The following is a 27,807-nucleotide window of genomic DNA, read 5'->3' as shown; positions in this document are numbered from 1 at the left end:
GTCTTTGTCATATACACTGTATGGCCAAAAGTATGTGGACGCTTTTGTGTATTTGTGGGTCTCCTTCAAACTTTGAGACACTTGATTGCCTACAATTACTAGTGTACCTCCATTCACTCGGACTACGGGGCCCAGTGCAGTCCTGTTCCACATTGGCAATGCCCCTGTATACAAAGTTCTCCATCAAAACATTGTTTGCCGAGGTTGTTTTGGAAGCATTCAAGTGGCCTGCCCAGAGCCTTGACCTCAAAACAATGTCCGCCTTTGGTGTGAACTGAAACGCCATCCACTTACCAGGATGTTCTACATCAAGGCCTGACCTCACTAATGCTCCTGAGGCTGAATAGGCACAATAAGCACATCTGGTTATGATAGTCTGGTGCCCTCACTCTCTTGGCCATATAGTGGAAGCCTTTGTTATATACATACAGTATAAGTCTTTGCTACATACCTATCAGTAGATCATCTTGACCTAATTTCCCCTTCTTCATAATTAGACAACTCCCATCTCATATGTTTCTTCCTTATTTCTTGCTTCTTGATTCTTTTTTGTGACTGTTAGCCCCATTTTACTGTACCTTCCTCTTTTATCCTCTTTTTGTCTCTTTTCTCCCTTGTGTGCTGGTGAGGTATCAGAAGAAACCCTGTCAGTTTATTGTAAAATTGAACATTAAGACAGTCATGAAGTCTAAGGTTGTTTCAGCAGGTTAGTTTATTCATATAGTAAAATGGTGATATGATTTAATCAAAGTTATGTTAGTACTCATATGTGTGCATGTGGTATATGTAGATGCTTGTATATGTAAATGAGTGTGTGTGTGTGTGTGTGTGTGTGTGTGTGTGTGTGTGTGTGTGTGTGTGTGTGTGTGTGTGTGTGTGTTTAGCGGATTCAGGGGCAGGAGTGGCTATGTATGCAAGGCTCGTGGGTGCTCTGTTGCTGTGTGTAATCCTTGTGCTCAGTGTGGGCATCCTGGCTTACCGCCGAGGCTGTCGCCATTTCCGCGGAGATATCACAGACTCCTCATCTGCCCTTGCTGCTGCTTTTCATCCTGGCAAACCTCCAAGACAAGGTGAGACCCCACTGTCTGTTTTCCATATACATAACTCTATAGCTTATTACATCTCAATTTCAGTTAAACCCAGTATAAACTACTTCTTTTTAAGCTTTATCTAAGGTTCTTAATTCTCTTCAGCTGTTCACTTGCTTTTCCCCTGCTGTCTTTGGTGCTTTGTCTCTCTTCAACTTAATCACTCCTCCACATAAGCACTCTTTCAAATCCTTGCCTCTCTTAAAAGATTTCTTTTCTCAGGCAGCTCCTGCCATAACTGGAAAATCGTATTACTTCTGCTCTGTCCTCAGAGAAATGTTCTCTCTGTGTTTGCCTTCCTTTTTTATTAGATAACCTTCATGTGCTGCACTCCTCAGCTCCTCCTGACCTCACTGCTAGCGCTGGAACATTCCGGGGGCCGATCTTCTCCTCCTTGCAACAGAGCACACTTGACTCGCATCACAAGATACCCATGACCAACTCACCCCTGTTGGATGCTTTGCCCAGCCTCAAGATTAAAGTGTATGACTCCGCCACCATGTCATCGCTGGAGCTGCCTACCAGCCTGGGATGTGCTGATGAAGACATTATGAGCTTGAAAACGATGGGCAGCAGTATGCGAGAGCATCGCACACACACTCTGCCAGCTGAACCAGGCCACAGCACCAGTGCCACACTAGGCAGCCTCGGCGGGCGCCTCACCATCCCTAACACAGGCAATTCAATGTCACTTTGAACTATCAGTTTCTCTAATTATGGCTTTTAAATATGGATTTCAACTTTCAGTATGGCTTTGGAGTGTCAAGTTCCTACCCAAATAAAATTATCTGCCTCTCTGTCTGTGTCTCAGGTGTGAGCCTATTGGTACCACCAGGAACCATTCCTCAGGGGAAATTCTATGAAATGTATCTCATCATCAACAAATGGGAGAAGACTACGTAAGTCAGCCTCAGTAACAGATTTTTTACTATTTTCTAGCCATTTTTCATGCTGGCTTCTCTCTCTCTCTCTCTCTCTCTCTCTCTCTCTCTCTCTCTCTCTCTCTCTCTCTCTCTCTCTCTCTCGCACTCACACTCTCACTCTGTGTTGTCACAGTTCTGGGATTCATTTAGCTGTCATTTGCACCTTTACTTGTTGCCACAGCCAACAGTCTAATTTACTAAATCATTACAGCCATAGCAAGGCTGTTTTTAACATCAGAAACACTGTTGCGTAAGTGACAGCACTTCAACCCCCAGGAGGTGAAAGCAGGACTAATATGAAATGAAAACAGCCCTGCTAGTGCTTTTGTTCCAACTTTTCTGCTGATCCACATTTTTTTTTTTTGTTTTGAAGTGTCTCATTAAGGCCTTTTGTCAACAGGAGCATTGCTGGAGAAGGATCTGCTGCTATCTGCACTCTGACTCTGTAGAGCTTGTCACTGATGTCTCTCTGTGTGTGCAACTAGTGCACTGATAAACTTATTTGTCTGGTTCTTTTGTTATGCAGCACATTTGAATTAAACTTTATAGTCCTTCATACAGTAGTTTAAGTAACATCGATTACTGTTTATGTTGTGTATCATTAACTGTACAGACAACTTTTCCTTTATTAATTGAAAAGTTTTTCTATTAGCACCTAAAGAAGTTTGTATGAATCAACGGTAATTGATTTAACTGTTAGATTGAGGATGCGGTCTTCTTCTGTTGAAGCCTATCTGCCTTAAGGTTTGGCATGTTGTGTATAGTGAGATGTCTTAAGGAGAGGTTATTGTGTTACCATAGCCTTCCTGATTTTTCCTTCTTTTTTTAAAAGAACAATTTATTTTTATTTTTAAATTGAATATTTAAAAATGTAAAAATGACAGGAAATCCAGTAATGACACTGCATTTTGCTTATGTGCGCTTTTTATAAGGTTGCCATCAGAAGGTGGTCAGACAGTCCTGAGTCCAGTGGTGAGCTGTGGGCCCTCAGCCATGCTGCTAAGCCGTCCAGTCATCCTCACCCTGCCCCACTGTGCGTACCTCGAGACTCCCAACTGGAGCCTCACTCTCAAAACACAGAGCAACCAAGGATTCTGGGAGGTGGGCAACAAATCAGATGAGTAAAAATCATCTTCTAGCAAAGACCTTATCAAACAAGCCTTCATAACACATTTCTATTTGAATTCCCTGCCATTAGGAGGTGCTGACTATAGGAGAGGAGAGTTTGTCCTCGCCATGTTACATGCAATTGGAGGAGCAGAGCTGCCACATACTGATGGAGCACTTAGGCACCTATAGTCTGGTGGGACAGTCAGTTCCTCCTCAACCTGCTTGTAAGAGGCTACAGCTTGCCCTGTTTGCTCCACGAGCTCCTTGCCTCTCTCTGGATTACAGTCTAAGGGTCTACTGCATTCAAGACACACCATATGCCCTAAAGGTTAGCTAGTCAATCAAACCTAAAACCAGACATTATTTGCTCTCTCTTTTTCTTCTCTTCACACATTTTTTCCTTTTAATCGCTGATTTTTCTGACATGCAGGAAGTGTTAGAATTTGAACGAACGCTTGGTGGGGTGTTACTGGAGGATCCCAAGTCACTCCTCTTTAAAGACAGTTACAACAACCTACGACTGTCAATCCATGACATCCCGCACTCTCATTGGAGGAGCAAGCTTCTTGCTAAGTATCAGGTGAGATGTTTTGTCACCTACAGTACTAGTTGTAGTATAGTGCAGTATCATGGATTCTGATTTTGACAATACACTGAGAGAAGTTCTTATTACATGTACAAGCATCTACTGTATTTAATTAATCATACTGTAACAAGGGATATATACTGTAATTTCCAAGGCAGAGTAAATTACAGTATATCCTTATCAGGGTTAACTTTAAATGTAACACTTATTATAATGCAAAGAATATAAAAAGAGATGACAAAATAAAAGGAAAATCCAACATAATGCAAAATTTTAGAAACCAAAAATTATGCTTTTTTTATTTTAGTCTATAAAGAAATATGGTGAATGTGTTCTGATGTGTAGAAATAAAAATGACTTATTTGCCTATGACAAAGTATTGAGTGAATGGGGAGATTCTGCAAGTGTCAAAAACATATGCTATGTAAAAAAACAGATTTGTAGATGTGTTAATATCAGCAAAGGTGTTTGTTCATTTTAAGCTTACCTTCAGTTTTGCTGTGTGTATTATAGGAGATCCCATTCTACCACATCTGGAATGGGAGCCAGCGGCCCCTGCACTGCACCTTTAGCCTGGAGAGAGGCAGCCTGGCTGTGTCCCAGCTCAGTTGTAAGATCTGTGTGAGACAGGTAGAAGGGGAGGGACAGATATTCCAGCTCCACACAGACATCCAGGAGGTACAGACACTGTGGAAAGTGCAATTGGTGCTCAAACAAACTACCCCAGACTGCTTATTTGGATGAATCATTTATGCATGTGCTTGTTTGTGCTTATGTGTCAGACATTGCCCCCACATTCACCGCTGCCTGCAGGAGGAACAAGCCTGCCGTCATCTCAGGTGGGTCCTTATGCCTTCCGCCTGCCAGCCTCTATCCGCCAAAAGATCTGTGCCAGTCTTGATGCCCCCAGTGCCCGTGGCTGTGACTGGAGACTGCTTGCACACAGCCTGGGCTTTGACAGGTGAGTGCATTAGCATAAGTGTGTAAGTGTGTATGTGTGTGGTATCTTGCTTGGTAGGAACCAACTGTCCCACATGGATAGGAATATCTGACCGTTTCCTCCCACAAGGAAAACCTGCAGCATTTAAAACACTGCAGCATTTATTTAAAGAATGTAAAAGAGCCAAAAGTTGTTCTTTTGTGTCTTAGGATAGAATTAGATTTAGTGTGTAGGTAGATGTCTGCATTTACAATCGTGTTAATAGAAGCTCCTACATCACATTGAATAATATTCAGGACGTTACTGGCTCAAGACATTATGCAAATAATATTTAGAATTTGGAGATTCTATGGTGCTATTAATATCTAGAACTAGAAAAGGATCTAATGGATGCTAAATCTTTGTGTGCCACTCACAAAAACAGATTTTGAAAGACAATTCCTAATTCAAAAACATATTACATTTTATTGTATCAAGAGCCTGTGTCTAAAATGATTACTGGCTACTTTTCTCTTTCTCAGCTTTTTCTCATGGAGGTGGAACTGGGTTATATATTTAGAGTATATAATATAGACCTCAGAGCAGTGAAAAAGATTAATATAGTACGATTATGTTGATTAGTACTCTATTCAAAATTAGTTCTCTATTCTTTCTTTTAAAGTGTGTGTGAGTGCGATGTTTTCCCAGCTTTTCTCCCAGTTGTTCCTTATGTGTGTGTTTGCCTTTATTTTATAATAAAATGTATAAACCAGCCACCAGTATGTGATTCTTAATGTTAGATATAACAAAGTGTTTTTACCCTGTGGTTGAAGTTTTTCCCCCTTTAAATTTTGGATGATATTTTCTGTGTGATCGAGTGTTGTTGTGCTTTTTCCATGTCTCTTGCACAGTTACCTGAACTACTTTGCCACCAAGCCAAGTCCCACAGGTGTGCTGCTCGACCTGTGGGAAGCTTGTCACCACGGTGATGCCGACCTGGTCTCCCTGGCGACTGCTCTGGAAGAAATGGGCAAGAGTGAGGTCTTGGTTGTTATGACGACAGATGATGACTGCTGATTGGGTAATCAGAAAGGATAGAAATGTGGCACCATGAATAAAGCAATCATTAATGCCAGTGGACGGGCATAGAAATGTGACCACACACCCTGACTCGTCACCGTGTGTGCACTACAGAAGAAACAGAGCTGCAAGCTTCTAGCTCCATGATCTCTCAGTCTTCAGTCACGATGAACATGAACCAAAAAATGTGATGTCATTTGAATGAGAACATTTTTTACTCTTAATGCAGGTAGCAGGTTTAAATCTGGGCCTGTCTGCTTAAATCTCCATGTACAAGGTCATGATTCAAGAATGCTTTTTGCCCTCTCAGACGTGAATAATTTCTCATCGAAACACGGGAATATACACAAACACCCACACACTCAGCCTACATGCTGGAAGCTAAGTGTGAAAGTGCATGATTAAGCGTCACTTAAGGTCGTGATTGAGCTTTTGTTTCCTAGTGATTACTGGAGGCTTAAAGTCACCATCAAACAGACTCTGGAGTGAAGCATTTTCTCAAGTTGCTCACACACACACACACACACACACACACACACACACACGGTTACACAGAATACAGTTACACAGATTAGAGTGTTGATTATAAAGCACGAAAGTAGCCAAATTAACCAGACATAGACTCAGAAACAGCAGTGCTGCAATAGTTATTAGTTTTACCATTTTTATTTACAACATATTGAGAATAGCCTGTAGTGAACCTGACACTCCTCCTGTTTGACAAAATCTTGACATGCTTATGATTAGCAAACAGAAACAGGGAGCTGTTGTTGCAAGAAAGTAGGGATGTACTGATTACAAGTTTTAATACAATAAGTACTGCGTATACTAAAAGTATTGCTCCAGATATCTGATACTGATTCAGTACTGACATCCTCACAGGAAACAAGCCAAACCTCTGCAAGCTGCTGTTGCCTAGTTATGCAAAATATCAGAGACATGATGGTGCCGTGTTCAAGTCAGCCTCACTCACTGTCACGAGAAAACACATCAAATCAGATCCCATAAAAGAGCTGAGTATCAGTGCATCTCTAGTGGAAAAATTTCTAGGAATTGAATTTCCATTTTGCTTTTTTTTTAGTAATCTTGATTGTTTTTAATGATATTTTCTCTTCAACACACAAAATGCAGAAGTGCTATCACACAATGGTTTCCTATAGGGAACGCACTTTTTAATTTACTGTCCATATTAGTGGATTATTTTTTCATTCTCTCTCATTCATTCTATCTGCTGTAATGTTTAGTAGAACTTATGCATCTGTAATTGACCGCTGTTGCATTACGTTCCACAAGCAAGGAGTGGTTACAAAGTGCTTAAATGACTTCATGTCGTGTGGCAAGCTTTTTAAATGCTGTTTAATATGTCATGGGTAAACTGTCATTTCAGGCATTGAAGCACATGAAAAATGTGAGCTCTGGTTCTGTGATCTGGTGTTTGGGTTCAACTCGAGCCATTAATCACTGCTCAGACTCTAAGGTCATGCAATTGTAGGCCTTGTGTTTAGTGTCTTTGGAAATGGCATGGCTGCTCTTTGGACTGCATTGTGTCACGTCCACAGTCTTCTCGGACTGTGGGTTGGAAATGTTACTATAGTGTGAGACTAACAGCCATGGCTGTCATGGGCCCTTTACCATTTGTCCATTTTGATGTTGTATCATTAGCATATTGTGACCTTAATATTATAAGGTTCAGTCTGGCATTTTGGCCGGAAATGAGTTCAGCACGTTAGTTGGAACCTGACTTCATATTTGGTATTATTCTCTCTCTCTCTCTCTCTCTCTCTTTTTTTTTTTATTTTACACATTCTCTGGTTCTATATTTTAGCAAAGTTGCACGTCTAAAATGAACTTGGAATGAACTTGGATTCTATCACAGCCCATCATAATTGTAGATGAATTATTAATGAATAATATTATTAATTGTAATAAATTGCCAATCATAGTCTGCCCAGTTTAATACAGTGAATGGAGCACAGCAGTGCTATCAGACATGTTTGTGGCATACACAAAAAAAACACATTTAAGTGTTAAATGAAATTTTAGTTCATATTGCTAGTCTAGTATAAAAGAATCCTAACCCTAGTTTTGTGTATTTACATCTCTAACAATTTGTTAAATTAAAAAAAAGATGGAAAAAAGCCCTGTGCACAGCAGAAAGCTTCGAAATGCTAATGTTAAATATTACCCAACACCGGGATTTTTATTTTTTCTGCAGTAGCTCAAAGTGGAAGCAGGCCTAAATATTATCTAAATAATAAATAGTTTAATATATTAAGTAGCTATTGCACCTATTGGTTTAATGAAGTGTAGCTTTATACTTTTATCAGTAAAATAGTTTTTTTCCCCCCATTGTATATTTATTGTTTGAATGTCTTCATTTAGAATCATTTCAGAAGTGAAATATTAGAAAACCGCAGTGCAAATGCACTGATGTGACACCTGTGTTTTAAAATGAATTATGCTAATAACTCGATACCCATGTTTCCTACCTGGTCAAATACCCACTCTTTAAATATCTCAGGGTTTTGATAATATACATTTAAAGCACTTTTAAACTTTAAACCCTTAAACCCTACTGACATATAAATATGGATGTCACTACTGTAGCATTTGTTAGCTGAAATGTCAATTATTTGATGCTTGATATAAAACAAAACCTACATTTTAACCAGGTAGAACAATATAATTCTAAGGTCACAATATGTTTTTTTTTTTTTTTTGGTTTTTCTGTAAAAGTGTTGAGATATCCTCCAGAAAATAAGCAGTATCTGTCCATGTTTCTGGAAAAGTAATATTTGTGGTGTGTGTGTGTGTACAAGTGCTGTTGAATGCGTGCTGATTGAAGGGCCTCATTTTGTAGCAGTTTCTTTTACCTTTTTATGTAAATTCTATGCAAGTACAAAATGAGTAAATTTGCAGACCTCCTTAAAGTTTTCCGCTGGATGTGCAAGTGTCAGTTTGGAGATTGTCATGCTGTACTACTGACACATGCTGGAACAGGCCTTAAGGATATAAAGCTTCTCCAAGGCTCATCAGCAGAAACAAACAATTTAAAATGACTCCAGGATCCTGGGATTATAAGTGGTTTCCATGTGCTCTTTTCTGCTTTTCTGATCTGTGTGGAAAAATTCTGCCATCAATAGACAAAAATAAATATTCTAGGAGGAGTAAATTAAAACCTTTACCCATAAAAACAACTGGCAGTTATGATACTGTTGATTGTACAGAAAGCTCCTAAGCACATCAATTTGTTTCAGGAAACCTCTTCTAACCCAGACACAACCTTTGGACGGTCGTCAGGTATGAGACATGGGACTGCATCTGGTCTCAACCTTCTGAGTTCAACCTCTTTCTGGATGTTTGTTGCTTTTCACAAACCCTGAGTCATTTAGTTCTGATGTCATACCAGAACTCTGAGGTGTTTTTTTGTTTGTTTGTTTGTTTCATTTAAACACTGTAAATGTCTATTGTACATAAATGTTTAGCCTTCTTACTGTAACTAAATATAATTTTTATGCAATAAATTATATTTCTTAGTTTAACAAGAAACATGAATGTCTGTGATCATTTCTTTGCTGTTTCAACATAGTTTATGCAATTATGATGAGAACTCATGGAAGACGAATGGAAGAAAGAAAGAAAGAAAGAAAGAGAGAAAGAAAGAGAGAGAGAAAGAAAGAAAGCGTTGTCCCAACCTGCATGCAGATTACTTTAACTCTTGTTGAAACAGCGGGGAAATGCTACCTAATTGGAGCAGAGAGAAAACCGCATGCTTACGAGAAGCGGTTTTTTTTTTTTTTTAATTTTGTGTAGCCTCTGCTGATTTGCAATGAAGAGGAATGTGGGACAGACAGCTTGATTAAGTTTAAATGTTTATTGCACCTCAAATAATATAAGCTCTTTATGCCTACTTAATATTCTTCTTTATTATGCAGTATTGAATGTGTTAGATAGAGAGATATATCGTGTCATGAACCAAACAACAATGATACACAATATTGTTATGCGTGATAGATAGATAGATAGATAGATAGATAGATAGATAGATAGATAGATAGATAGATAGATAGATAGATAGATTAAAAAAAATAGTACACTCAGGAAAGAAAGACCTTCACAATATATACTGAAGAATTTTCTTTTTCATCAAAGCTGCCTTATGCTCTATAAAGGGATATTAGAAGGCTGACGGAACCTCACATCAATAAAGTTTCCAAAGGGATTGTTTTTCATCATTTTTAACACTCTTCTTCACATTATCAATGTTTTAAAGAAGGTATTTTGCTGGTCTCAGTCAGATTAAACAGACGATGGAGTGAGGATCCTTGTCTCGTCTCTCCTCACTGGCTCATTACAGAGAAGTGGGGAACAGACTCTCTTCCATTTATCTCTGTGATAAAAGACTTCACAGTACACCAGAGAGGAACAAGACAGCGATGGAGCAAGTGGAACTGAAAAGCTTTTCTGAGCCGACATCCGGTGCTTCAAATACACAATAGGAGCTTTCAGTAATTCTTTAGCTGTTAAAATGATCTCTGTCAGTGATCAAACATTGCCCTTTTTCTGTGCATTAACATATTTGATATCTCTAGTGGTGTGCTTAATAGCCCACTGTTGAGTACTAGCTTATTCAGTCTGATTAATTTCAAATAAACTGTTTCTGCCTATGTTTAGAATTTTGCAGTCTCTCTGGAAATTTCTCACTGCAAATATATATTCTTTTTTTGTTGTTGTTTTACAGAATAAGCTTTGATTATTCACAATTAAAGCCTCTTGCTATATACATGTACTATATGTATAATATGTATCTCAGGTCTCTTCTTGCAGCATAATAGAGAATAGTGTAGGGCAGTGTAGAGAATAGTGATTACCTGATTCAGGCATAGTGGTACTAAATTAGTGTTTAATAAATTGTCTCTGTGGGAGTGAGAAGAAGAATGAAATCTGTCTTCCTGCTTCATTTACACAAAACATTAGCTACTCTATGAGGCTAAGAGGTTGTCTTTTGCCCAAAATAAGATGCAAACCTTTACCGCCATCTATTGGATAAGAATCACATGCCTCTAAGATGTTCTAAACATTTCTGCATATCCTATGACCTATATAATGTTTAAAATGCAATACTATTATATACATTAAAGTAGCTGGGTGCCTTATCTTTACAGGCTGCAGTCTCAGTACCTCTCTATAAATAATATAATATGTACCTCTCTATATCTCTAAATATAAAAGACATGTATCTGTTTATGTACATTTATTTATAATCAAACAATATACATATAGTCCCACATCTCCTTTAATTATACCATAGGTCTCTTGCCAGCCTCCCTTTTGAGTTTTTGTCTCGGTCCCTTAGTGATATCACTGTGCAGTTCCATTTACTTTATGTGATGATGTTTTCATCGTTCCATGTTGCATCTAATGTTTTGAAAAACATATACCCCTCTCGTGATCGATACCTTCTAACAAGAGAGATGCCATTCATGCTTTGTAAGTTCTTTGTATACCATGACTTGAGCAATCAAGATGAAACCAAGAAGATGTGAAGAAAATCCTACAGAAACAGCTGCTCTTTATTTGGGGCTAATCAAAATAATTTCATCGATGACAATAATGTCTTGTTACATGAGATTGTATATAATTGTTTCGTGATTGTTATTGTTAATCCCCAAAGACACACAAACTATCGTATATGTATTGGCTATGGCGTATTTACTATGCTAATTTGGCCCCTAGGTGTGCATGTTGCCATGTGATAGACTAGCATCCTCTCCTGTTCACATACAGTGTTCCAAGGATAAAGATTTAATAAATCATTTACAACATTTGCCAGGCACCCTTATCCAGAGCTACTTACATTTTATACAACTGAGCATTTAAGGGTTAAGGGCCTAGCAATGGCACCTTGGTGGGAATCAAACTTGCACATTAACCACAATGCTATCACATCATCTGTATTTATTGTAATGATTACATTTAACATACATACTATGCTTTATTGTATTACATAAATTATATATATATATATATATATATATATATATATATATATATATATATATATATATATATATATATATATATATATATAATTAAACCATTATGATTATAAGTCACTATTATAAGTCACTTGAGCTATTGAGCTGGATAACTGAAGCCATTGTTTCAACGAAATGTTGTTGCTATTCGTTATGTTGTAGAATTTCTCTTGGACATATAGGCATTTAATAAAGCATAAGTAGAATGTATAAAGTATTTGTGATATTTGTTTCTGAAATTTACTTATAGCTAAACAATTGGTTTAAACACATTAGCAATTTCACTCATTTTTAATCACTGACTAAGTATTGCATCTGAGTGGATCCGAACTGATTAAACTATAGGAGATTCTTAGTCCTAATTTTCCCCAAATTCACATTCTTTTTAGAGCCTTCGAGTTTGGAGCCGTTCATTCTCCTCATGACCACTAGGTGGTGCTGCGAATTTACTGTTGCAGATTGTTCTCCCAAACCTTGTACAATCAATATATACACTAATATACAAAACCAGTAGCTTAACCAAACTATCGCAGTAACATAACGACTATTTACACTTTACAAGCTAATCCATGTTTATTAGTCGCTGACTGCACCAATATTTTATCTTATTTTATTTATTTATTTATTTGTAATATAATGACATGATTTACAGGTTGCTCACCTGTACCATCACTTCACATTTCCTGTGATTGACATGTCAGTGCGTCATTTTAGTCAAATTCCTACTTTAAAGGGTGGATACCGGTGTTCTTGTTGTGGTTTTCTTGCCTAACCTCAGAGCTTTATTACACTGTTCCCTCCTCTCCTTCCCCAGCCTGCTTGTCGCTCGCGCGCTTCCTCCTTAAAACCTGAATCCTATGAATAGAAGCTGCGGATTGTATTAACACTCCAGTGGGCACCATGCTGAAGGTGGTGGTCGAGTGCGCTAAAGCAATCCCTAAAAAGACACTCGGCAACCCTCACCCCATTGCCACAGTCATCTTTAAAGGTGAGTTTATACTTTTCGAGTTTGTGTGCAACTAATACAAGTAAAAATGTTTTAATAAATGAATGAATGAATGAATGAATGAAACACTGTATAGTCACATTATAAGTAATGCTTTGTTTCTTCCATTTTGGCAAAGCTCGGATTGAAAGCGACCAGAATGGGGTCAGGGTATATTCTGGGAAACGGTTTCCCTATTGCGATTTCGCAATCGGCAGAGCAAATGTAGCACACGCCGTTTACCAACTCGCGATGGGTAATTCGCAAAGCACAACATTCCTTCCGTTTACCCAGCGCGAGATCATAGGAAGGAATTAAAAGTACGAGGCTCCAGGTGTAAGAGGCGGGGCAACATTTACCAAATTTCAAACTTAAAGTACATGCAAACAGATATTAATAGACAGGTTTCAGTCAAATATTTATGGTTTATTTTATATATTCGTTACATATTTTATATTGATTGGTTAACTATTTTATAAACACGCATCCTCTTCTACGGTTAATATTCTCATCAAAGTGAGCATCATAAACGTAGGAATCAAAATAATAAAAGATAGGCTACTACACCTGTCAGAGGAAATTAAATTTATTTTTGTGCCCTTTAATTTATTCATTTAATTTATTATGTTTCTATGTTTGTGTTAGATAAACCCATTTGTGTGAAAATGGTATCACAAAAACAAGTAAATTGATGCTGAATAATTAATAATACGTTTCGTATAGAGGGGGACACGGGAGTGGATTCTCAAACCACTCTCGTCCCACTCCCAGAAAAAAATTCCCGTCACATCCCAATCCCGCAAAAAAAAAAAAAAAAAAAAGATTGGGTAAAATCCCATCCCGTCCCAATAACAAAAGAATGACTCCTATTCCCTCCCACTCCCGTGTTTTTTTTTTTTACGACTCCATTTTTAATTCTCGCGGCTTCTAGAGAGTGCATGGGGAAGACGCCTTCTCTTATATTTTTGTGTGGAGCACGTCATTCATTTAAGCAGCAACAGATTATATTTTTATTTATATCAAAAGGTATATTTGAGGTTAAAATCCATATTAATGGACTTTTATTACATAAAATAATATATAATTTTATTACAAAATGGAGGTTATGCTTTGGTGGGGTTGTTGCCACTGTCGTATTTGTTGAATTCTTTATACTTAACTGGATTAGTATGTACTATGTTCCAAATAGTTTTTTTTTTTTAAATTGACAATTCACAATTAAAGACTGAGAAGCATAGTACACAGCAAAAGTCCAGTGTTAAATTAACTCTCGCAGAGTTGATTTCAACACTTCTTCAGAGTTTATATAGCTCCACACTCTCTGGAGTTAATTTAACACTTTCTAAATAGTTAACACTATGACGGAGTTCCTAATTTGACTCCAAAAAAGTGTTAAAATAACACTAAGAGGGATACCGAAAAACACTATGCTGGAGTTACTAATTTTAACACTTTTTGGAGTCAGATAACACTAAAAGGGATATCAAAAAACTGTTGCGAGTTGCATGTTTTAGGTGGTTAAAATTATTTTCCTTCTTAAAAGATCTATAAAATAATGTTAAATAAACTACAGCACAAAATAATTCCATGAAATTTATTATTTTTATTTTTAAAGTTCAATTAAAACATTACAAAAAAAGAAGGTATGATATACAAACCTTCATCGATAACACTGTATATCAAATGGCTTATAAAATTCAATCTCTGACATTTTTATAATACACCTTTCATCACTTTGTAGTACTCTGAATGCATGAAGATGCTTATCAAAATTTTCTTTGAATAGTTTGTTTGCCAACAGATAAATGTGACTGTCAACCAAAAGTACATCACTTATTTGACAGAAGACTGGCATTTCATCTTCTATTGCACTGCACACCACAAGTCCAGCTCTGTATTCTACACCATCTACTTTAACCCAACTGGTTGAGAAAACATCTTTCGATAGGAACATTTCAAGCAGTTGAGCATTCTGATCTTTTATGGAAAATGATTTAATTGGCCCAAACTCATTATGTTTGAGTTTAAAGGTTTCCCAATGGTAAGCAATGGCCATCTGATGCTTTTTAGCTAAGGACTTCGTTATGTTTTTGAAATCAAGTGCTTCAAATACACCGTCAAGCCTGAAGTGAGAAAAGGTGAAAACACTATGTTCATTATTTGAAGTAACATAAGCAACAAACTCCAGTTCTTGTGTCCTGGAGGAACAATGTCTCCTAACAAAAGTGGCAGATTTTTCACAAGACAATGTCTGGATGGAATTTAAACCAATGCTTTAAACCAGCACTCTCCAAAATAACCTTTGTGGGGCGATTTTTACGTTCTAAAAATCCATAATCAAAAGAATAAATCCTAGAAAGTAAATCCTCTTCAGATATAAAGTTTTGTGTGAGATGACCAAAAAGCAATTTCAATTCGTACTGAGCCATACCTTCAAGGAGGTCATGCATTATATCGAAGGAGTAGTTATTGGTAACATGAAAATACTTCAGTGTATTAATTGTGGAATTTTTTTTCAAACCATACAGTGACCTCAATTGTGGGTTTTCCTGGAGAGACTTGCAATGCATTTCAAAGATTTCTTTTCCACGAAGGACCACCTTAATATCATCCTCACTGTATACTGTTTGAGAATCATTCTTTTCAATTAAACAAAGGCGAAAGAAATGATGGCTACTAAATGACTCATTAAAACCAAGAATCGAGTGCATCCCTAGATTATCACCAGTGATGTGTGATGGTGCCATATATCTGCTCATCTGAGAATGGAAGACTTAATCCCTGGCTTTCAAGTATCTTAATATCATTTATCAATGGTTCCAGTATAACATCAAAACTGTACTTGCTTAAATCTTGTGCGTGAAAAAGTGCTAACAAATGAATGTTCATAAGAACCGAATAAGATTTTGGGGGCAAATTTCTTACAATAAAATAAAGACAGCCAATTTTGTGGATACAACATTTGGAGCCAAGGGGGTTTGCTGTTTCAAAATCATCATAGTTTATTTGGATTTGTAATGCATGTCTCTTTGTTGTAAATAAAGGATGGGATTTAAAATGAGAGAAGATATAAAATTTGTTATTTATTTACACAATGGCCATGCACTTCCACCTCTAAAATCTGTAAAAAGTTCAGACTCTGATCTATAATCTTTCCTTAGGAGATCACAAATTTCTGGATTTCTGCACATGAATTTCAATGTTTCTAAAATTGGCACATATATAAAAGTATCATTCACTGGTACTTGTTCATAAGTGCCAGATTTCTGATTCAACCTGTTGTCATACCGCACACCTAGTTTTATCTCAATGGGCTCTACAACTCCCCATTTTTCTTTAAAGTGATTACTCCGTTTCCATTCGGTATTCAGATTTGTGAATGGGTTTTCTAACTTTTCAAATGATTCATTTATTACAGTTTTGCAGGGGTCATTTGTAGGCAAAGCAGAGAGTAGGTTATGCTTTGTTTGTGAGTGAAGCTCATCTGTTAGCTCCTCTAAATCTCCCACAATTGAGGACACCAAACTCTTTGGAATCCCACTTGCTTGTATTTTGGCCACTATGGATTCACACAATTCTTTAGTTGAATTTTTAGTAAGCCCGAAAACATTGTTCTCTGATATAGCACTGGAACAAGGAGACTGATGCTGGGGATCCATAAGGTCCTCCAAAGCATCTACTTGAGATGAGCTTGCAACTGGCTCACGAACATCTAACAGTTGAACTTTGAGCAATCATCTGAACATTGCAATGAACACTATTAAGGTGCTTACGAAAACCTGCATACGTTTGGAACTGATGCCTGCAACCTTGCTGAGAACAAATTAATTTGAACTTAGATCCAGGGTAGTAACTATGTTCACCTCTTAAATGCGAAATCAACTGTTGACTGTCTGGGCGCTGTTTTTGACAAATAAAACAGGTTACTGTCTGGTTAAGCAGTCTGGCTCTCAAATCTCTAACCCTGGGAGACTCCTTCATTTTCCCTACATCAATGTTGTACACAGTCGTTTGCAGGAATGTGTAAAAGTTCACAAGTGCACAATCATAGGACAAATTGAACACAAAATGTGCCTTGAAAACAGTGGTGTAGTCTAGTTTTTTGTAGTGAGTATACTGTGACCCCCCCCCTCCTAGCCTCATACGCAGCCATCCTAGAGTGACACCCCATAGGCACCACCACACTCACTAATGCATAAAATATGCATCTACATGTAATTTAGAGCATTATTAAAGACTGCTTATGTGTTAACATTCCAATTCCAATTATAAGCAACAAAAGACAGTCAGCTGAAAAAACCTGTGCTCCAGGTCCCATATTCATTTAACATTTTAAGCTAAATGTAGCTCTTAAACGTATAGTTAACCCAAAAATGAAAATTTTGTTATTTCCTCACCCTTAATTTGTTCCAAAACTGTATGAGTTTCTTCCTTCTGTTTAACACAAAAAATATTTTGAAAAATAACAATTTTCATTTTTGGGTGAAATTTAGCCTTAAATGTTATATGAATATGGGACCTGGAACACAGGTTTTATCAGCTGTCAATTTTCAATGTACATTTAAGAGTGAACAATAAACATTTGTTCAGTTCTATCACTCTTTCATTGCAGAATATTATGAACTGAATGAACTGGTAGTTTATAAAGCTTTCCAAATACATTTGTACTCGGGCTATGGGTGAAATGTCACTCGAAGCTGCTGTAGCTTTAGGCGCAGGCTTCCGAAAACACAGAGTGTAGTTTGAGTCTGCTTTCGTTTCAGATCTTCTTTTACATTAATTAGTTAATTTCTAACTTGCGCCAAAAAACACCGCCAAGCAATTAATTTCCCTCCTTGGTAGGTGACGTCAGATCAGGTCACAGGCCACGGAAGCCCCAATGGTCCAAAAACGTTAGTGATTCGCAATCGCAACCACAGTCTGTGTTCGCAACAGAGACGGGGTGAATTTATGAATGAAAGTTCTGTCACAAAACGATATTGTTACGTATCCTCACGCTTTTTTAAGTGGGTATACGGAAATCCTTGGCCTTTCCTAGTGAGTATACGGCGTATACCTGCGTATCACGTAGACTACACCACTGCTTGAAAAGTTCATCAAACGCTCCAAGGGAGCGGTTTGCCTGGCATGGGATGAGACGCTTATCCAGGGCGATGTAGAAGCTGTCAATCTTGCTTTTCTGGCATCCAACAGCAAGGAGGTATGGATGCTGATGCTGGTTGCTGTTGAGGTGCTCCTCCAAACTGCAGCATGACTAAAGTTAAAATGAACATTTAATATTAGACACAATGTCCAGTTAGAGAGAAAAACATTATAAAAGTGATTGTTCAAACAACTCAGTGGCTAGTAAAATGTGAATGCATTTGAAGACTTGATTTTAATCTCCATGTTTGTGCAACCCACAAAACAATATTAAAATGTTGATACCTTATGAAAGATTACAAGTCTTTCAGCAGCATCACATGCACTGATTTTTGGAGACTTTTGTCCTCCTGGTGGTGGTGGAAGGAGATGTATCAATAAAAGAAGAGATGCCATTTCCTGGTCGTAGACTGGAGACAAAATTCACATGAATTAATTAATGCAAAACTTAAAATGGAATACTTTAAAAATATAGAGCATTTTAAACGTTCACCTGATGTGTTTATGAAGTCTTTAAGACTCCGCAGTCCGCATGGTCCGCAGACTCAGCAGTAGCGCCTGGATCTTTAACGAGCTTCTGGCGATGCTGAAGGTCTCTCTCATCTTTTGGAATATTAGGGACTTGTCTATGGTATGGTTGACCAAAGACATAGCTTCTCTGCAAGCATCCCCATCAAGTTGCCCTTCAAAATTAGTAGCCCTTTGGCATTTTGGGCCTCCTGGAGAAACATTACGAGGGCTGTCTAGTGGCAAAGATCCTCGTCGAATCTGCCTGTGGACAGTTTTCATACGCCAAGCAATGTATCCTGTGTTTCTTGCAGCATCATAAAAGTGTTCCTTAAAAGAATCAAATTTCTATGTCGCAGATATAATACCATTGCAAGTTCAACGTGAAATGGTCATGCAGAGAATGACTTACATAGCCTTTCTTGGAATATGGATCTCTCAGGGAAGGGAACAGCATGCCATGAGCATACGGTTCTCTGATAGGTTTAGTAGGGAGTTGCCTGAGAGAAGATATAAAATTTGTTATTTATTTACACAATGGCCATGCAGTTATTTGTATAAAAAAATTAATAAAAATACCCATGCATATCAATCATGTGAGCCACCAGGAGGTTAACCATTTGTCTTCTTGTGGCATCTGTAAGCGTTTGTTTCTTGATACTCCTGTAATATGGCTTCACCACCGGACTTGAATTTTAATTTTCTTCGACCAACTAAAAAATATATATAAATATATAACATAAGAATTAGCTTGGTGATTTATTTTATCATCGTCTGATTTATCATATTTATTTGCTTGATAACACTAGCCGTCTTTCTAATTCAACAAAACTCACCATCATTTGAGAAAACAGTTAGCCTTTTCCAACGAGGTCGCTGAATATCTCTGCATCGACTTCTGTTCCTGTTGCATCCTTGTATGTAACTGTTGCATCTGGTGGCAAGCAAAATCTCTCAATGACTGAAAAGAAAAAAATATTTTTTTTTTAATTTATTTTTTAGTTGACAGCCTTTCACAACAAACGACTAAATACGAATATCTTTATTATGCAAGCAGAATGTAAATATGGATAATATTACATTTTTTTTTCTTCCAATGTGTCCCCTTCTATAAAACATTAATGTTATATGATAAAGGCATGTACAGAAATGAGTCAACAACATGACAGCTTGGACAATACAAAGAATTTCAGATTTTAATCAAATTCTTATTTATTTTAATAGTGAAGAAAAAAAAACAACCTTTTAGATGAAATTGCATAAAGTCGAACCTCTCTTCAATGCAATCCAGCTTCACATACTTCTGCTGTTCGTTGTACTTGACCTGGACCAACATTTTACCTGAAACATGCAAAACGTTTGACATTGTAAATTGGTGTAAATGAAAGAAAAATATGTTTACATATACATGGGCGTAAATTTCATTTAACAAGGGGGGGGGGGTTGCACAATGCAACAAGCTAACGTTAACTAGATAAGATTTTAATCTCTAATAAAGCAGATTCTTGGAAAATTACACCGGTAATCAGCATTTTTGCTGCAACTAATTTATGAATGAGTCTGCATCAACTACATTAAAGAGAATCGCTTTATTTAAAGTGAATAAAACCCCCTACTTAATGGAGTTCAACATTATTTCAGCCGCAGCCACACACCTGACTCGTGTGTGCAGAGTAGGTGAGATGAACTGGGAAAGCAGTCGGTGGTGTTTCCCGCAGAAAATGTATTAGTTAAGGCGGTAGGGTTGGGAGGGGCCAGGTGCTTCTTGTGAGATAGACTACAGATTCTGTACTACATTTAACAATTATTAAAAACAGGCACGTGCAATCTAGCTGACAGGTGAAGAACTCAAACAACAAAATCACCACCTAACTTACTTTAAATTTGTAAGAACTATAAACTAATACAATAACAGGCTTAAATAAACCCAAAACATAAGTCCACTTACAGTTCTCACGGATACGCGTTTTATCAACTGGCTAGTTATCCTCCAGACAGTGACGGACCACGTCTTTCTCTCATTTCGGCCATGTGTGAAGCGTGTCCTCGCTATTCTCCGAGATGCAGCAGAATTTGTTTTTGTTTTTTTGGACGACCTAGTTAAGGCGGTAGGGTTTCCCAGCTTAGGCGGGCCGCCCGAACTGCAAAGTGCTGCGGGAAACACTGTGTGTGTACGCTTGTAAGACTAATACTTTAAAAAAAATAAAATATACATATCTTCCGTAGCTAACTTAGCTAGGTGTACATTGAAAATGCCAGTCATAGCAATAAACAAGGCTTTGTAAAAGATCACGCTTATTCATTTTATTAATTCGCTCCATTATTTTAATTAAATCGTGGCCACGCTGTAATAATTACTTAAGTAAAGTTGGCCCCATATTCCTAGATTCGAGGGAAGAACTCGTTCCCAAGAAAGGCACAGTGTCATTTGTCATATGGAATTGGTTTATGGAATAAAAACACTGTCAATAATAATCGTACATAATTCAAAGCATTTGTGTGTAAATTTTAATTTTGCGGAGTTGGATGTGGAGTTTTATGTAATCCTATGTACACAGCTGTTAGTAAGTTAACACTTAAAATTGCTAATTCTTTTATGTAGGCCTATCTCATCACGCTACAGACTGCAGTGATGACCTCCTAAACAGCTGTATTCTTTAAGCACCTAATGTAACCTTACTCTGAGAGCTAATCTTACTTACTATAGTTAACCTATATCTGTAATATTACTCCTCTCTGTTATTAGTGATAACTAACCCTTAAACATGTCCGAATTTGGAAGGAAAAACCAACTTACCTGAGACGATGAGCAGTGTTGTAATGTAACTGAGTAAAAATACTTTGTTACTGTACTTAAGTAGAAATGTCACGTATCTACTTTACTTTGCTATTTAAATCTGTCAACTTTCACTTTTACTCCACTACATTTCCTAGGTAAAATGTATACTTTTACTCCGTTATATTTCCACTAAGCATCTTCGTTACTACAAAATAAAATCAGAAGAAATGTGTGTGACTGTAATAAGGGAGGTTTGGTGAATCACTTGCTCCTAGATTGCATTACCCTCCGCACGCTGTACGGAGAAGCACAGGTACGCGCAGTCAGAGCTGGAGGCTTTTATCTATAACGTTAATCAGAAAGCTGCAAATACAGCAACCAAAAGCAGTGAAATTTCACTATTCTCATTACCAGAGTTGTAGCACAAACAAAATATTAATGCAAACAATCCATACAATACTAAATAAAAATAATATTTATTGATTTGGTCTTTGTGAATATTAGTTTATTAATGACTGCATTGGACACACTGTTTGTAGAGAATGCACACACACATGAACTGATCTGATTCAAGACTGGCATCATTACATCATGCATAAAGTTTTGGTGTCCACTTTTGCCATTTAATAATACCATAACTTTTGGCTTACTATGTAGTCATATAATATAAAACTCTTCTTGTTTTAAATTCTCACTGAGGGCTAAAACCCCTAAAGATGAAACCCTATATCTGCCCCTGCTCTTATGCCTACCGAAAATCACTGAAATTTTACTTTACTTCAAATACTTAAGTACATTAAATATCAGAAAATGAATTTTGATACTTAAGTACAGTAAATATCAGATACTTTAAGACTTTTACTTGAGTAGTATTCTAAAAGGTGACTTTCACTTCTACCAAAGTCTTTTTCTAGTATGATACTTGTACTTTTACTCACGTAATGCTTTCTACTACTTTATACAACACTGACGATGAGTGAGCGCTTGGCTGCTGATCCGCCATTTCGGCGCCAGTGGTTTAAAAGTGGGCGGGGCGCACGCGCACTATGTGGAATCGATTCATCTTTCCTCGGATAGTAATGCCTGTTTACGTGATGACGTATTTTTGACAGTTGTTTCGCAGACCGTTTTCGTGTGTGAAAAAGAGGTGTTGTGAAAACAGGCGTTGTTTGTGTAAACTGTCATAGTCGTACATTTTGGAGTTGTATTTGAACAAACACGCAAAATCTTGTATCTGTAAACTGTCGTGGCCGTAGGTTTTGGGATCCAACTCCGCAAAATGTAAATTTACACACAAATGCTTTGAATTACGTACGATTATTATTGACAGTGTTTTTATTCCATATTGGTTCGGCTTTGCGGCGTCAGATGCAGAACACACAACACCCCGCTGCAAAGTGTGTTTAGGTAGCAGTACGACTAATTTACTGCGGCACCTTAAACAGAGGCATGCTGTCGAGTGGGAGAGATGTTACACCCTGCGAAATGAAAAAGACTGCGGCAACACAAACACACAGCCAAAAAACAACCTACAGTCTTATGCCCCTTTTCCACCGAGGCAGTTCCAGTGCTGGTTCGGAGCCAGAGCCTAATTTAGAACCAGTTCTTTCTGTTTCAACCACCAAAGCACCGGCTCCGAACCAGGAAAAGTGGTTCTTAAGTAGCACCAAAACGTTGCTGGTATAGACTTAAGAACCGCTTGTGTCAGGAGCTGTGGGCGGGGCTACTGTTAGCGCATTTGATAATGTACCTTAAGTATACTAATGTTTAATACACTTTTACTTTACCGCGATGATACATTATCAGCAGACATGATAGTAGGTAGCTACATGCTAAGGCTAAATTTTTTTCTGTGTTAATGATAAAATAACGTTATGTACTTTATCGATTACAACCTCCGTTTATACAGGTTACACGGAGCTGCACGTACACGTTTTATTCGCCGCGTTTGGATGCCAATGTAGGTTCACAATGCCATGAGCATTAACAGTAAAGCAACATCCGCCATTGTTGATGAGTTTGTGTTTGCCGCTGCTGCGCTAACGTTGCTGGGACACGTGACACGTATACAGTGACGTCACACTCGGCGCTGTGATGGCTCTCTAACCGGTGTAAAGGCAAAATGGTTCTTAGAAGGTTCGCCAGTGGAACCAACTTTGAACCAGCACAAGCGCTAGCTCTGAACCAGCACCCGGTTCTTTCCGGTGGAAAAGAGGCAATAGAAACATTTACAAACTGTATCCAGTATGATAAGAAGGGGGCCGTTGGAAAGTGATCATGCATGCAGAGAATTCCTGTTAAACGCATCAAACATTATACTCTATGTTATGTATTGCGACTTAAGTAAAGTTGGCCGCATATTCACAGATTCGATTTTCCAGAGTCAATAACTCCTGAGCTAAACGCTGTTATTACACAAATAACACCTCTTTTTTTATCATAGTACTGTAGAGAGGCAGCTACAACGCAGCTACAACCCAATTTTCCTCAATATCAGCTTTCCTCCGCGTTGGACAAAATACATAAGTCTCTATGTGCGACAGATTCCAAGGGACCACCTGCAAAGTGCAAAACCCGAAAAGCGAATATAAAAAACAGTCAACAACTTCACTGTAATGCACTGTACTGTCACCAAATTCAGCTCACACTTCAATGATGTCCTGACAGTTATACAACAACACTTAATTGGGAGAAATGTCTTGTTATATGAAAAATCATAAAAATTAAACAAAAAGACCTTTCCCCCAAATAAGTGTATTATAACTATCAGGACATCAGTGATGTGTGCGCTGAATTTGGTGACAGTACAGTGTATTACAGTGAAGTATTTGACTGTTTTTTAGTATTTGATTTTCGGGTTTGCTGACGGTCCCTTGGAATCAGTTTATGTATTTTGTCTACAATGGAGGAAAGCTGATTTTGAGGAAAATTGGGTTGTAGCTGCCTCTCTACATTACTACAACAGAAAAGAGGTGTTATTTGTGTAGTAGCACCCTCTGGAAACTCCAATCTGTGAAGATGTGGCCAACTTCACTTAAGTCCCGATATCTTGTACTTTAGGCAGAATGACGGAGTCAGCGATAAACTTATTTGCTGCAATTTTAAGAAATGAAGAGATGGTTAACACGTTTAACAGTGTGTGTACGGCCCAAAGTGGTGCTGTAAACCACACTAGTGTCGGACTACAGTTGAAGAAATGTATTTGCTATTTCACCGAGGAAGGTGAAGGAAGGTTTCCCCCATTTACATGTCTAACAGACATGGATCAAGATCTGTGGGGAAACTATGGGTTTGTAATAGCAAATAATTTTATTGTTATAAACTTTCAAATTACACTAAGTCATCTCACTGTATCCAAAAGATAGATCTTGCTGCTGAATTGACAGGTGTAAGACACAATATGCCTGAAGTATTGGAAAAGTCATGCAAGACTGGTGACTTAAATTTCTTTAAACCCATATTAACCCACCTACCTAGCATAAATAGGCAGACAGTAGTGTAGTGGAAACAAAAAGAGATCCAAATTAGTGATCTTGATCCGTGTCTGTTAGATATGTAAATAGTGGAAACCTTCCTTCACCTTCCTTGGTGAAATAGCAAATACATTTCTTCATCTGTAGTCCAACACTAGTGTGGTTTACGGCACCACTTTGGGCTGTACACGCATTGTTAAACGTGTTAACCATCTCTTCATTCCTTAAAATTGCAGCAAATAAGTTTATTGCTGACTCAGTCATTCTGCCTAATGTACAAGATATCGGGTGCGTCTTGATGAAGCTAGGATTCATTCAATATATTCAGGATCCATTCAATATATTCAGACTTTTCATTCAATTCTCTCTTGAATAATTTCCTAAACGGCATGCCATAATATATTGTGACTTAAGTAAAGTTGGCCGCATATTCATAGATTCGAGTTTCCCGAATCAATAACTCCTGAGCTAAACGCTCTTATTACACAAATAACACCTCTTTTTTATCATAGTAATGCAGAGAGGCAGCTACAACCCAATTTTCCTCAAAATCAGCTTTCCTCCACGGTGGACAAAATACACAAGACTCTATGTGCAGACAACTGAGAAACAGATTCCAAGGGACCGTCTGCAAAGTGCAAAACCCGAAAAGCGAATACTATAAAAACAGTCAATAACTTTACTGTAGTACACTGTACTGTCATCAAACTCAGAACACATATCACTGATGTCCTAATACATATACTAAAACACTTATTTTGAAGAAATCTCTTTTTCTTGATTTTTCATAATATAAAAATCAATAAATTGACTTATGGTAATTACACTCAATAGCTTTACTATAATACACTGTACTGTCATCAAACTCAGATCACACATCACTGATGTCATAATACATGCACTAAAACACTTATTTTGGGGAAATGTCTTTGTTGATTTTTTATGATTTTTCATAATTTAAAAAAATCAATAGCTTTACTGTAATACACTGTACTGTCACCAAACTCAGATCACACATCACTGATATCCTAATTGATATAGTACAACATGTATTTTGGGGAAATTATTTTTTAATGATTTTTCATAATAAATAAAAATCAATAAAATTATGAAAAATCATAAAAAATGAACAAAAAGACATTTCTCCCAAATAAGTGTTTTAGTATATGTATTAGGACATCGGTGATGTGTGATCTGAGTTTGATGACAATACAGTGTATTACAGTAAAGCTATTAATTTTTTTAAATTATGAAAAATCATAAATAATCAACAAAAAGACATTTCCCCAAAATAAGTGCTTTAGTACATCAATTAGGACATCAGTGATGTGTGATCTGAGTTTGGTGACAGTACAGTGTATTACAGTAAAGTTATTGACTGTTTTTTGTATTCGCTTTTCGGGTTTTGCACTTTGCAGATGGTCCCTTGGAATCTGTCTCTTCGGTGTTCGCACATAGAGAATTATGTATTTTGTCCAACGCGGAGGAAAGCTGATATTGAGGAGGATTAGGTTGTAGCTGCCTCTCTACATTACTAAAGCCGCCTTCACACTGCACACGACAAACAGACACGACTGTCGCATTTCGCCCCCTAGTGGCAGTCGCACGGAATGTGCAATATGATCGTGTAGACGTCAACATTCTCGTGACACCCGAAAATCACCACTCTCGCCGAGACCTTTTCTCCGAGTTAGGTAGTGTTTTATCCACACTGATTTGCAATATTTTCTTTTGCGTCTCCAGTAAAGGAGAGCAAATGCAAGAGCCTGTATTCTCCCTCCATATATCATGGTGAATGAATGAATTAATTAATGAAGGAGTAAATACAAACAATCAATGCAACAATAAATCCAGAAAGACCGCGAATAATTTTTGAGGAAACATTGACAACATTAAAAATAATACAATATTAATATTAATAATTTATAACTTTATTAATACTTTTTAATAATTTTTATCAACTCGCGCACACGAACCTGATTGGACAACATTGGAATACATCACATCCCGTCGGCATATCGGACGCGATGTAATCGCACAAGTAAAAATTTTCTTTAACGGATCGGAAAATGACGGATCCGCAGATGGTCGTCACCTCACGCAGCGACCTTGCGACTCTCCATAGGAAATGAATGACTTCCGGTTTATCGGCGGTCGTTTGGCGTGTGCAGTGTGAAGGCGGCTTAAGAGAAAAAAAAAGGGGGGGGGGGGGTGTTATTCGTGTAGTAACACCCTTTAGCTCAGGAGTTACTGAATCGAATCTGGGAATATGGGGCCAACTTTACTTAAGTGTAATCATTTGATTGCTTGATTTAGTTGAATCGTAACGAGTGAGCATTGTAAAACGTGGCGATGTACATAGGCCTATAGGTTTTGTTTATGCATTGTCTTTTTTCTATATTTTAATAACGTAACGTATATTTTAATGTGCAGTGCTCCACGGCACGTAATATTGTACATGCTGTTATTGAATTAGCACCAATCATAAATGTTTGAGTATTATTTCATTTAACTTACCTTTCAAACCGACGCGAGGATAATGGCGGGTGGCGTCTTCATGGATTTCATTAGCGACAATTGAAAATGCGTGGGCGGAGTCCAATTACATCTCCATGGAGTTGGTTTAACACTGATGATCAACTCTGTGAAATGACCAACACCGAACACCATTTTACTCTGAATGTGTTAATGTTACTCTTTGGGTGTTGAAATCAACTCTGAAATGTTTAACACCAAAATGTAAACTCTCCAGTTTTTGCTGTGTATAACCTTTCAAGGATAGATCTCGTAATAACTATATAACTTATAAAAAGTTTGTTGTCTGTTATTGAATTATTTGTACTGCTTCTCATCTTGGCCAGGTCACTCCTGTAAATTTTAATCTCAGTGAGTTCAACCTGGTTAAATAAAGGTTAAATAAAGGTCTGTTTTTTTTCTCCAAAACTCGGTTAAGTTACATTTCCTCTGACAACTTGGCGTAGTAGCCTATCTTTTATTATTTTGATTGCTAAATTCATAAATATTTGACTGAAACCTGTCTATTAATATCTGTTTGCATGTACTTTAAGTTTGAAATTTGGTAAACGTTGCCCCGCATCTTACACCTGGAGCCTCGTACTTTTAATTCCTTCCTATGATCTCGCGCTGGGTAAACGATTGCGAAATCGCAATAGGGAA

The 27,807-nt window shown here is 37.5% G+C and overlaps 2 protein-coding genes and 1 long non-coding RNA gene across 9 annotated transcripts in view; 2 read left to right on the top strand and 1 right to left on the bottom strand.

Annotated features, from left to right (window-relative positions):
- The window catches only part of unc5b (unc-5 netrin receptor B), a 54,764-nt gene extending 47,116 nt beyond the window's left edge, over positions 1-7,648 (top strand). For 4 of the 5 annotated variants that reach the window (XM_047812755.1, XM_047812753.1, XM_047812757.1 and 1 more), the window contains 9 exons: positions 885-1,070; positions 1,400-1,765; positions 1,900-1,987; positions 2,944-3,112; positions 3,210-3,449; positions 3,552-3,701; positions 4,221-4,385; positions 4,490-4,668; positions 5,538-7,648. In XM_047812755.1, coding sequence (XP_047668711.1) covers positions 885-1,070; positions 1,400-1,765; positions 1,900-1,987; positions 2,944-3,112; positions 3,210-3,449; positions 3,552-3,701; positions 4,221-4,385; positions 4,490-4,668; positions 5,538-5,703 — 1,709 coding nt within the window. In that variant the 3' untranslated portion in view covers positions 5,704-7,648. The remainder of the gene's footprint in view (positions 1-884; positions 1,071-1,399; positions 1,766-1,899; positions 1,988-2,943; positions 3,113-3,209; positions 3,450-3,551; positions 3,702-4,220; positions 4,386-4,489; positions 4,669-5,537) is intronic. The other variant, XM_047812754.1, reaches the window with a different exon arrangement.
- A 4,843-nt stretch (positions 7,649-12,491) lies between these two features.
- Positions 12,492-27,807, top strand: part of LOC113636260 (myoferlin-like) — a 61,197-nt gene continuing 45,881 nt past the window's right edge. Inside the window, exon 1 of the mRNA XM_047812083.1 lies at positions 12,492-12,732. Coding sequence (XP_047668039.1) covers positions 12,645-12,732 — 88 coding nt within the window. The 5' untranslated portion in view covers positions 12,492-12,644. The remainder of the gene's footprint in view (positions 12,733-27,807) is intronic.
- Positions 18,505-20,232, bottom strand: LOC113636262. Of its 3 annotated transcripts, XR_007140334.1 has the most exons (5): positions 19,621-20,232; positions 19,215-19,339; positions 18,958-19,091; positions 18,791-18,878; positions 18,505-18,643 (listed from the first exon to the last, which is right to left on the bottom strand). It is a non-coding gene; the product is annotated as an uncharacterized LOC113636262 (long non-coding RNA). The 3 variants fall into 3 exon arrangements; XR_007140333.1 differs by having other exon boundaries at positions 18,601-18,878; positions 19,459-20,232; XR_007140332.1 differs by having other exon boundaries at positions 18,601-18,878.

The sequence above is a fragment of the Tachysurus fulvidraco genome, chromosome 4 (genome assembly GCF_022655615.1).
Source record: "Tachysurus fulvidraco isolate hzauxx_2018 chromosome 4, HZAU_PFXX_2.0, whole genome shotgun sequence".
Taxonomy (NCBI): domain Eukaryota; kingdom Metazoa; phylum Chordata; class Actinopteri; order Siluriformes; family Bagridae; genus Tachysurus; species Tachysurus fulvidraco.
Note: the sequence above shows the minus strand (reverse complement) of the source record. Positions and strands in the feature narration are given on the sequence as shown.